The sequence below is a fragment of the Aedes aegypti genome, chromosome 1, assembly GCF_002204515.2.
Source record: "Aedes aegypti strain LVP_AGWG chromosome 1, AaegL5.0 Primary Assembly, whole genome shotgun sequence".
NCBI lineage: Eukaryota > Metazoa > Arthropoda > Insecta > Diptera > Culicidae > Aedes > Aedes aegypti.
This window is the reverse complement of record NC_035107.1, coordinates 226,545,782-226,558,569: the sequence shown is the minus strand read 5'-3', so window position 1 is coordinate 226,558,569 and position 12,788 is coordinate 226,545,782. Positions and strand designations below refer to the sequence as shown.

The 12,788-nt window shown below is 38.3% G+C and overlaps 1 protein-coding gene and 1 long non-coding RNA gene across 2 annotated transcripts in view; one reads left to right on the top strand and one right to left on the bottom strand.

Moving 5' to 3' along the window:
- LOC5580190 (hamartin) overlaps window positions 1–6,253 on the bottom strand; it is a 42,197-nt gene extending 35,944 nt beyond the window's left edge. The window contains exon 1 of the mRNA XM_021857716.1: window positions 5,355–6,253. Within this exon, the coding sequence (XP_021713408.1) occupies window positions 5,355–5,448 (94 nt within the window). The 5' untranslated portion in view covers window positions 5,449–6,253. The remainder of the gene's footprint in view (window positions 1–5,354) is intronic.
- Window positions 6,254–7,578: 1,325 nt separating this feature from the next.
- LOC110674623 lies at window positions 7,579–8,309 on the top strand. Its single transcript, XR_002499045.1, has 2 exons — window positions 7,579–7,791; window positions 7,836–8,309. It is a non-coding gene; the product is annotated as an uncharacterized LOC110674623 (long non-coding RNA).
- Window positions 8,310–12,788: the final 4,479 nt, after the last annotated feature.

Genomic DNA, 12,788 nt, shown 5'->3' with positions numbered 1-12,788 from the left:
CAATTCTTTTAGAAAAAAAAACTTAAGCTGGGGCTGCTATGAAATAAGCTGTGTAGTAAAACAAACTACGTATATTGGGTTAAGCACCTATTCACGATATCAGTAAAAGTCTACTTTAGTTATTTTCTAAACATCCGTACAATTTACTCGTACCTATTAATTACATAAAAACATTTTCAATTGCATTTTCGTTTCACGTACATTTGGATATTTGTTGAACACTAGCATAACATGACAGTCTTGGTTTCATCAACAGTATTGCCAGTTTTTTTATTTTCGTAGCAAACACCTATATTGAAATGAAATATTGCATTACACAATATTGTATTGTTTATTGCTTTAATTGTCTGTTGAATAATTATTATTAAAAAATCCTTTAATGGTGTCTGTCGCAATGATGAAAAACGCAATTCAGTAAAGTATAATTAATTGCATCCCTGGCTATATCCTGAATCTTTTTCGAATTTCACTATCTTCACTATGGCATCAATGCCATCACCGATTGTTTGTTTGCATCATGATTGAAATAACGCATCGGTTTCCGATTTATCCGGAGTATAACCTCAATCTCGCGATTGATGCTGTAATGTCGAAGGTGATGTTCTTTAGGAGAAGCCGCTAAAGTCTATGGAGTGTCAAAGGGGACGATTCACTTCCGTCTCAGCTCAGAGTGGTCAGGGAAAGTGCTTCGCGGACCTTACCCTGTCCTCACAACCGACGAGGAGCGCGAACTTGTAAGTTGAGTGAACGTGGGAGTAAAGCGGTCAACATTTAGCGACAATCGTTCAACATTAGGATAAGATGGGTTATGTATGTGTTCAACAATTGGGTATAGATCTATCTTTTTAAATATATATATTTTTTTTCAAAACGGATATTACAGTACCAAAAATGTAACAGGAATAATGTTAAACAATCGCCTACGGTGTTGAATGCTTTTTTTAGCAACCTTTCTATCAGAATTTCCATTAAAATCAAATAACATAAAAACGTCTATATTAACCGTTCAACATTTGGCAATTTACCCTACTCTACGGTAAAATTTTACCTTATCATCGTTGGATAAGAACTCACAAAAATACCATCAATGATTTTCACAGAGATTTTTGGAAGGCTTCAACGTTTAAACTAGTAATTCATGAAGTTCCCTAAATATATCAATCAAAAATTTCAAAATAAATTCAATAATAACGTCTGGATTCTGTATGGAATCTGATCAGAAACCAGGGTCTTAGATAGAATCCACCCAGAATCTAAATCTGTCAAAAATCATCTCACTAGGAGTTCATCAACATCACGTGATTAATGGACAACCGCTAAATACCCAAAAACTCCCAAGTATCCATGAAAACTTGCAAGGAAACGCTCTTTGTTTGAATCAGTATCTTCGTGCTTGCCACACGGTATACGAATGCAGAAATGATCTTTTTGTGAAGTTCTCAGTTAAGGCCCTAGTAAAATTGGAGCAAATGCCAAAACTGAAAAAGCAGTTTAATCGAAAATAATCGAAACATCTTAAAAAGTAAAAACACACTGCTGTTTCATTTGTAAAATAAAACCGCTATGCGGTTTTGCTTTTTTCGATTTGTTGATTAGTTTCGAGAAAAGTTTTTTGCAGTTATAACATTTGCTCCAAATTTACTAGAGCCTTTATAACTGTGGATATTTGCATAGAACACCAATCAACCAGTCTTCATAATTATTTATAGATCAAAATCAACAACATATGCTTTGTATGCATTTGATTGTTATCAATTTGATTTTAATTATTAAAACCTCTCGTATTAATGTGGATATCCTTCTAAGTTTATGTAAATAGATCTTACTAAGCTGTGAATGTATGTGGAACTTTAGCGTGCAGCGGGATGAGAATTGAATATTCCACTGCGTCTGATCAATGGTACAATAGACAGCAGTCTCTCTGCACACGCTTCTCCCGTACAGCAACCGGCGATGATGCTTCTGATGAGCACGAACAGTGGCGGTTGAACAGGTTGAAGGCACAGTAGCGTTTTCCGACGACATGTCTCTTTAACTTTTGCGCTGCTGTCTTTAGTGAAGTACAACGCTCGTGCTGTGGATATCAAGCGAGCTTTTTACATGGTGCGAGAACCCAACCCACTACGCGATCGTTCTTGGCGCATTGGAACAATTGCTATGCTACTTCTATGTAAATAGTGCGTATGAACCTACACTATATTGAAAGCACTCATGCTATTTTAAGATTTGATTAATTTGATTAAGTTTTTTGAATTCAATACTGTACCAGAATAACGGCCTAACTGACAAATATAAACAAACTGACTTTTATTCACATAACAGTTTATTTGATAAATTACAGTCATATAATGCCTTACAAATAACGTTTTTCACGAAATAAGTGAGAAAAACATAAAGGCGCATTTGGTATTCTCTTTCGATACGAACTCTGATGTCAATTTCCCCCATCTTCCCCCATAAATTAAATATTTTGCTACAAAAGCTATATTGTAATGGATTCTACAAATCAAGCGATTGAATCGATCGGAAACATAATATAAGCATAAGCATAAGCATAAGCATAGATGACCGTACAATTCGTAGTTGCTACTCCGTGATTGACCAGAATAATCAAAATTGTACAGGGAACCAACAGGTGCAGCTTGGGAGTAGCTAACATCTTCAATGTACAATTTCGAGAACTCCAATGGTAGTAATGTCAATAACGGCGCCGGCCACGTCCTTACGGTCATCGGGGAAGGAAAGGAATGATAGTGTTACGTCCATTGCTACTAGAGACCGAGATCACCTCTGCATCTCCATGGTTTTCACAGGAAGGAGGATTGTTAGTGGGAGGGTTAAAAAGCTACATAATCAGGATTCACCTTGGTTAGTGATGCGATTAATGTAGCCTCAATTTGAAAAAAGTTATCTATCTGTCGTCGACAATTTTATTGTCGAACTATTCAAAGGTTATTTTTTGGTTATTGCAACCAATATATAAAATAATATGCTCGTGTAGCTCAGAATTTTTAAAACAGGGATAATGCCTTATGCCGACACTTACCGTGACGAACCATCCATAGTTTGTTTAGTGATTAAATAAATGAACCAATGCCATGATACAAATTAATGTTATCACAAGCATGAAACGAACTGAAATGCGGAATAATAAAAAGGTTTTGCCAAGGGATTTGCAAACAATACAACTAACTTCTTCAAATGCTATAGAGTAGAATGATAAAAGGAAAGTTCTCACCGAATGTCAGAGCATGTCTTCATGGGAAGTTCGTCCATTGTATCGGCCGGAGCTACTCCTTTTCAGCTAGCGAAATGTAAAAGAAACCCAACTCGAATCCTGCTCTTCTTTATCTTGCGAAGACTTCGATTTCACAAATCTTGACCGATGAGAAACACTTTTTCTTTTCTCAGTTTCAGTTTCTTCAGATTGGAATAGTTGATCTTTTTCCCTGCAGATTTACGACAAAGACGTTTCACTATCTTTACAAACTTTTTAAATGACAACAATAAATGCTTCTTTAACAAAACTGGAAAACCAAGTCACTTTTAAATGGCACAATCGTCGGCCAAATATCAGCCAAAACGCTAAAATTATAGAGTGAAAATTCGTGACAGGAACAATTTTGCGACCGGTCACGAGCGCGGCTTACTGCGATCTCCTGAATCGATCGGAAACATAATATAGAATTAAAACTACATCCGCTAAACTTCAAACCGATTTTACTGAGAATGTATTAGTCTTCACATTCGCCAGAGTCAGTGTATTAAATTTGTTGTACGATTTTGATTCAAATGGTCTACCTGTTCAATGAACAGGCTGGTCTTGGTAACCTGCGCCACAACCACATCGATTGCTATCTGCGAGGCCTATTCTAAAGAAATATGAGCCTAGGGAGTAGTGATTGGACATCAGGCGACACATTATCGACACACTCGACTCATGTTCAACCCCTAAAACCATGGTCTATTCGATACCTGTGGAAAAATAGAATGTAACCACCTGTCCCAATTCCCTTCATCCCATTTTGTTACCAACTACCCATGACTGGCTGGCAAGCAATTGTGAAAAAGACACTTTTCAAATGACATCGGTGCTAAATCATCAAAAGAAATAAATTATCTAATTCTAATGAAAACTATTCTGAAGCCACGAACCTGTTTTCTATATTCAACATCGATTGTCCCAACATTTTTAGTTACTGTCAATTGCGTCATTTTGTTTATGTTTTTTGCAATCATTGGTAGTAATTACACCCATTTGTACCTATCCGAAATAATTTACATTTTTACGAAGTTTTACCGCGGAATACAACGTATCGTAACCGCGTAATCGTGAAATCGCGGTATAAAGATCCTGGAGAAGCAGCAAAAGTTTGCAATCGCTGGGAGTGTGGCCTAGTCAGGAACTTATTCATCCAACAGAGAGAGTGCAAATGTTTCCTACTTCCAAAACTGATTTTTACCTTCCAATTTAATTTTTACCCAATCAATAGTCCGTTTGTTTTGTGACCTCAGCGGAAGGTTGAATTTAATACATGTTGCCAAGGATGTTGTCGTCATCTGGAGATCAAAGCAAATGCGATACAGATACGAGGATCTGTTAGTTTTGGATTCGTGAATTTATCAGCATAACGAACATAGTATGTTGAGCATTAATTTTTATTGTCATACATTGCAGCGATCCCCAATGATCAATGCGATGCTTTTATTATTCTATAGAAAATATACGCGCAGTGACGTAGCGATAAGGCAGCAGATCGATCCAACATAATACTCTACTCATAATGTCGAAATTGCAGGTTTGGGACTTTAATGCATTATAATTGATTGTATGATAAATCAAGTAAAACTAACAATTCATAGTTTTTTTTTTAACTACGTATCGGTCCGAGGCTTTTACTGATCAAAACTAAATTTGTTTATATTTGTTAGTTTCGCTCATTTTAGGAAAGCATACAGAGTTCAATGCATCCTTTCTAAGTATGTATTTCTGGTATGAGACAAAAAATACTGGAGGAAATTCTTTGAAGAATTGCTAAAAAGTATATGACTATTCCTAGAAAAAATCCTGATAAATTAAATCTGAGGAAGTATTTTTGAAGAAATTCCCATAAAATCTTTGAAGGGACCCAGGAGACATCTTGAAAGAATTCTGCTTGTCGTGAAACTCACAATAATTCCCAGATCAAGATTAGGAGGTAACTAGCAATTCAATGATCATTCCCATTTCATCCAGTTTTCGTGCCCCATCATCTGCGAAGCAAAAATCCTCGAATTGTGAGGTTAATTTCGGCCATTGTAGCTCCCAACCCAAGTCCCTTCCCATCTCATATAATACGTAGAATCACACTTACTGCTTGCGAACAGCTCGTTGAACCGCTTTTTGGCCTCATCCACCAGGGCAGGGCTATTGGACTCCAAATCGGAAAACAGCTTTGCCACATCCATGACTGGGGAATCGCCCTGTGGCAACTTTCTTGGCACTGCCCCTGCACACTTAATAACAACACCGCTGTCGACGTAATTTTTTCTTCGTGCCTCTTCCGGCTATTTCCCTAGCAGGAAAATTCCTAGTTTCCTGTTTTTTTCGGATTTTTTCTTTCGGTTGTTTAACCCAGAAGCACTCCCTGCCCTTCAAAGCTGCTTTGCCTTCGTCTCCGTCGTTTAGCCTTTAGTCTTCGTTTCTGCACTTCTATCATAATTCTCCCCCACGGAACTGCACCCGGAATTCCGAACCGTAACGATTCCACAACTAGTCAGCAGGATATTCTTCCATCTAGAACTAGCACTAGGTAGGAATCCTTCTATCTTTTCCACTCCGTAGAGGAACCATTTAGGGAATTCAGAAAAACAACACTACTGCTGCTTCATCCGTCTCATGGCCCACACCCTGTCACCTCCTCGCCCCCCACAATCCTACTGCAGCAAATTTTCCTATTCTGTTCCTGCTCCTGCTTGGGGAGTTCTTTCTTTCTTTCTTTCTTCCTGTTGTTAACCTTGAACCACCTGCTTCCAAATCCCACTCTTGCCAAAGCTCAAACTATTGCCCACGGAAACACTACAAAACCAATTGATTTCCGCACTAAATAAAATGAAGATTTTCTTCCATCATTCACACTGAAGTTCGTTTTCCAGTGGAGCCCATTGAGAGCTAGCAATCACCACAAAAACTCAATCCGAATCCGAAAAACTCGTCCGATCTGATCGAACTTCTCGCGCACGACTGGCAGGACGGGACGGACAGCGAGCGGTTTGCAAACTGCCAGTTTGTTCTGTCAAAATTGACAGACCAGCAGATGCTGTCGGAAAAAGGGCCAGGTACGTAATCTTCGCACAATCCTACACTGAACGAAATCTCCCGCAACAAATTGAATGATTTTTGACTCATCCGAGCCCCATACCTATTTTCAGACACATTCAGGATGATTTTCATCTGCGTTGAAATCATCTGTTTACGTATCGCACCGAATGAAAATCATCCAATCTTGATATGATTTCAATCCCTCTAGAAGCTGCAAAAAATCGAATGATTCCCGCATAGAAAAATACAATTTGTCTTAGTTTCCTTACAGTATGTTTCCTCTAACTGTAACTGTTAATGTTTCATAAGCGGTTAGTTTTATGTTGAACAATATGAAACCTAATGCCTGAAACTGTATGCAACTGTTTTAGAAGTCCATTCCAATTAGTAACAATATAGATTATACCCCAGAAATTGTAAGATTGTATTGGAATCTCAACCCTTGAGAAATAGTTGCAATGTAAAAATACATTTGGCCAAATGGGTTTAGGCGAACATTTTCGCAATGTACACACATCCCAAGTAACCACAAGCATTATAACATTGCACGTATTCTACTGCATATAAACAACATTGATGTAACATTGCTTTTATGTGACATATTTCAAGAGCTGTCAAGCAACAAAGCATTAACTCTACATTAGAAATGTATCAATACACTAATATCACTTTATAAATTGCAATGCTGCACTAATGTTACTTTATAAATTGCTTCATTGCTTTATCGTCGTGTTTGCATTAGTGCAACTGTAAAAGGGCCCTTTTCCACTTTTTAACTACTTTAATGGTAGGCTTACGGCAATGCAGCTGCATTATATATGCAATGATATAATGCTTCATGGTTACTTGGGATGTACATTTAACGGTACATCACCTTTTTTCAACAGTTTGGCAAACATTTTCTCACATTGGTGTTTGTTAGCTATTAAACATTTGAACACGCTAAGAACCAGGTTCACTCAAGCTGTTATAAAATTTGTTTTTCTTTCACATTAAACAATTAGAATAAATGTACAAAATAAATATCGTTTCATTCAAAAATGCATAGGGCTCATTCACAAATTTCATAACGCTGAAGGGGGTGGGTGAGTGTCCACATGACGTTGCAGTCCTTAAAAAAATTGTAAAACATTCTTACAAAAAGCGTTACGCAGGGGTGGGTGGGTGTCAAAAATGGAATTTTTGCGTTATGAAATTTGTGAACAAATCCATACAAATTTTCCCACATATGAGCAAGTTTACATGTATAACTATCTCGGTCGAATTGTGTGCAGAATTATTTTTAGCGTGCATGGATTTGAAACATGTTGTCAAAACACGAAAGAAGAAAAATATAAAATCGATTTGTCGGATCGGCGGTGTTTGAAAAATAATTTTTACGTTCTATTTGAGTGGTAGGCAGTGAAAAGAACCAGACACAAGTATTGGGGAGCCGAGCACTTTCCAGAAGTGCTGCTGCGGGGAAGTAATCATCCTAGCGGAATCGTCAAGTAAGCTTTGAATGTCCATTGAATCAACTTGCCCCACTTTACAGTTCCTGGCGAACCAGTGTCTTTCCGGTCTTTCGCAAACCCGGAGGATGACCGCTTCATTTATCACGACCAACCATTCTTCACCTGAATCACAAATCGTACGCACTCCCGAGGAAAAGTGCATGTTTTAGGTGGCTGCCATGGATTCGACGCCCAGTGTTTATCTGAATGCAGGAATAATTATAACGTATCTGTAAAGCTATCAGTACACACTTTGCCAAATGTGCAAATATTTGCCAAATTTTGACAAATTTATTTGTCATATGTGTACTGACCAAATATATTTGCACAAACATTGATGTGCAAATATTTGTCTAACTTTGCAATAGCCAATACTTGAAGATATGAGGAAATATATATTGCAAAAGTATGCCAAAACAAGTTTTATTTGGTCAACTTTGCAACTCTGTTCAGTTCTCGAGTGGCAAACATGGACAAATAAGAGTTTGTCAAATGTTTGTCCACCGTGTACTGACTTTTGGCAAACAATAGGCAAACGGCAAACGGCAAACGTTAAGCAAACGTCTGAAACGTTAAATAGCCAAATATTTGCACACTTGACAAAGTGTGTACTGATAGCTTAAGGAATGACTCCGACTCGGCTGTATTGTCCATCCGAATCATTGCTGTAACGTCGCTCAACCGCCGCCATCGATAGACTAGCGAGCGCTTTTCAGTTTAGTGTTGAACGCATTAGGGTTATTCACAAATTTTATAACGCTGAAAATGGTTATTTGTGATACCTAACCACTCCCTCGCAATGCTTTTTATATGGGTATTCTAAAAATTTCAATGAACTTAAACATTTTAAGAACTCCCCGTACCCCTTTCTACGTTACAAAATTTTCCCCTTACGCGCGAGATAAATAAGAAACCAATGTGAATATGTGTTATTGATATGTAAACTATATTATAATAAGAATAAATATGAATAGTAATATTACATAACAACTTGACAATTTATTTTGAAAAAGAAACAAAATTACGGTTTGGTAAGTAGTATTTGAATACTATAATTAACTGTAAAACAATTACTACGCATACATTATTTATTTTGGTCCTGGCTTTATAGTTCAACTGTTTCAACAATGTTTGCTTTACAGTAAATCAAGTGCGAAATGGATGGTATGTCGACAGTTTGGTTTACTGTAATCGCAAAAATTTGTTCGGAAAAATCAGCGTTTTTGAATGGTTACATAACTTAACCGCCTATTCCCCACATTGTTATTTGTCCATTTACCATTCACCAAACTGTCGAAACAGTCTGCGATAGTGTTGCTTTATTGTTATTTAAGATGTTATAGGAAACTGGCTAGATATTGTCGTTCATGGTTGTGGATAGTTTGGTGAATAGTGCGTGTACGGTTCTGGTTTATGCAGGTTATCATTCAATGGTGTAAACAGACCTCATCGCATACTAATTAATAATTAAAAACAAATAAATAAAACAGATCGTTGATTTTTTCCCCATTTCTATAGCATATATGTAACATATATGCAGTTTTATTGGCACTGTAACAAATAAGTGATCATAACACAATAATTGTTCTTGGTTGCTGGAAAAGATGCTGAAGCGTACATGCTGTGTGTTGTTGATTCTGGAACCGAAATCATCGAACTTAAGCAGTTTGTGGTTTAGGCACCCGTTGAATCGAGCCTTTAAGAGTGAACAAATGTTTTAAAACGATACAAAGTTTGATTATTCCATCGTAAAGTGCAATTACCTGTAGAATTCACGAAGAAGTTTCAAAGTGATCGCGCTGCCTCCGCCATTAAATTAAAACCACAGAGAAACAGACGTAACACTTAGAACAAATCTCGATCAAAATCATAGTCGCGAAATCATGTACGCCCAATGCTAAAAACACTGTAGTTGGCCGATGGACCAACAGGTGGCGGTAGTGTGTAAACGTCAAACACGAACAAAAACGACGCGAGCGCTGCGGGTGGTCGATTGACCACCTACCCAATATTTGAATCGATCGTTAAAAAGATGGTCGATGGACAGATATGAGAGTGTGACGTCTGTTTGTCTGTGTTAAAACTGTCAACAAGGATGATTTTCTATCTAGGATCATTAATCTTCTGTATGATAGTTAAGACAATAATTGAATGATTTTCGATTTGGGTCATGGAAGAAATTACAATCCGTCAAAAGTCCGATGTTATTCATTTTGATTAGCACAACTCAACTACCTGCTTATAGTCATACGGAAATAGATTGAAAGTCATCTTAGAATTGGATGATTTTTGTTCAATTGACGATGGATGCAGCATATTGTTTCATATTCATTCAAAACGAAGAATATGAAGTTTGGTACCCATGTGAATTACAAATCATTCATTTGACGGCAGAAGCTTTCGTTCAGTGTAAGCTGATTCGAAGCTACACTGAAATGAATTTTATTGTACAAACTACTGAATCCCTGAATCCATGCGGTAAAATTAGGAACTGCACCAACAATGGGTTACATTAGAAATCCTTTATAAGAGAGATTCGCGGAAGCTGACATTTCTGTCAAAGTGTGAGCCAATCGAGCAGCGAGAGCTGTCAAAGTGTGAGCCAAACAAACATGCGTTATGTTTGTTTTGAACTTTTCTTGAGGAGTAATGTAATCCGTTTGAAATTATTTCGGTAAAGTAATTTTGCATGAAGCAAAGAAATGAAATGTTTTACTTTTTTGAATTTTTGTTAATGCGATTTTTAGTTTTTGATTTTTTCGGCTGTTTATTAGTTTTGATATGTAGCTCAAAGATCTATAACGAAACAAAATACACTTTATAGCAACGAGGAAGTCATGTCCGTGTTACAATATTATTCTCGACGCCGAGCAAAATCAGCACTGCTGGTCTGTTGCCAAATCATTCCATTTTACTTCCGCGTATCTCTCTATAAAGGATCACTAGGTTACATGCATGCCCTTATTCGCTACTCGCCACACCGTAACGCACATGCGCTAGTGTCTATGCATGAAAAATCGCTAAAAGGTAACGTGGAAAATATTTGTATGGCGAAAAGCATCTAACAAATTATTTCTCAAATTTGGGAATTATTTTCGAAAAAATATTTGGTACCGGTTGTACTTGATGATGGTGGCTATTTCGATTAAAGCTTCCATGCACAAGATTTATGAAGTTAGATGCCTTTCCCCATACAAAATAAAATGAGAAAACTTCTGCTGATCAATTGTGAACAGGAGCAAAGCAGGCAATCCATTTTCAAATGACTGTACAGATTCACTTCTATTAGCGTTCATTCACAAATTTCATAACGCTGAAAATTCCCATTTTTGACACCCACCCACCGCCTCATACCGCATTTTGTATGAGCTGTAACATTTGAAGAACACCCACCCATCCCCTACAGAGTTATGAAATTTGTGAATGAACCCTTATTCTGCGAAAACCACGCGCTTTCAATCAGGGTGGGTGTACGGCTGTCAACTACAAACAAAGCTCGCCTAACAATCATCTCTCACGCGGGCCGACCCAAACAGCACAGAACGAAAACGCGGGCCGTGCCAGGCAGCAAATGCTGATGCTTTTCAACACTTAAACAGCGGAATGTCTAGCAGCGTTGTGAGCCACACGAACACATCCACAAAACATGAACGGTAGGCGCACCTCGTTGCGTATACCCCTCTGCTTTCAATAGGTTACATGCATGGCCTGATTTGCTACTCATCACATAATAAATTAATCGCATTACGGTTGCCAAAAATCAATTATCAATTAATTATCCCTTCAATTGCTCTAAACTCGCTTTTCATATACAGCTCTTGCATGGCGGTTCTGGCGGTCCAAATCCAAAATCCAAGTTAAATAGTCGTTTTTTAACAATCTGGTTATGGAACCATGTTGCTGAGTGTGTACAGTAATGTAGAAACGTTCCAGAAGATTGAAAACAACTGAATACAGGAATGACGTTTCCGAAAACAAAATTGAGGGGAAAACATTTTTAATATTTCATGGCTTGCTGACCTGGCTGAGCATAACATACCTGCCAGCTGTCATCCATTTTCCCAAATTGGCGGAAAGCTCTAATTGACACATCGAACTACCTCGGGTTTATTCACAAATTTCATAACGCCAAAAATGGTCATTTTTGACACCCACCCTCCCCTTCGTAACGCATTTTGTATGAGCTGTAACATCTTAGGGTTTATTCACAAATTTCATAACGCCAAAATTGTTGAAGAGCTAGTCCGCTAAGACCACGCAGATCCTAGCGAGGCTAGCCCGTCCACATCCGATTGCAAATCATAAAGAAATACAATACAGTAGATGTCTCCTTCAACTGGGCAGCTAACTGACTGATACCTCAATCAGCAGCTGCAACTCTCTTTATTCAAACCAGGTATCTATTTTTACAATTCAACATCCTACACAAATATTATACCTCACAACAAATCTTCCACACTTTTACCTACGACGACGCATGCTTCTCAACCGACGATTCTTCTACCTGAGGTGCGACACTACCTATATTCCAACACTCCTCCTTAGGGTCGCAACCTCGACTCCCGATCGTCTCCTCCTGTCTCGAAACTCCTCCTCGTTCCGAACTTCATACATGCTCCGTCATCCATCCGAGCTCCTCCTGACTTCGATCCTGTCCACGAGCTCCTTTGACCAGCCAGCTGCCATCCAGTGTCCTGTATCGCCTACGTTCCCGATAGATCCCGTCCTTCGTTGCGACCAATCCATCCAGCCTGAGGATTCCGTACTGCGCCACGCGACTTATGCGGCCAATCCTCCTCCAGAACGATACATGCTGTAAGAACACGTTCCTGGGCCCATAACCTATTGAAGAGCTAGTCCGCTAAGACCACGCAGATCCTAGCGAGGCTAGCCCGTCCACATCCGATTGCAAATCATAAAGAAATACAATACAGTAGATGTCTCCTTCAACTGGGCAGCTAACTGACTGATACCTCAATCAGCAGCTGCAACTC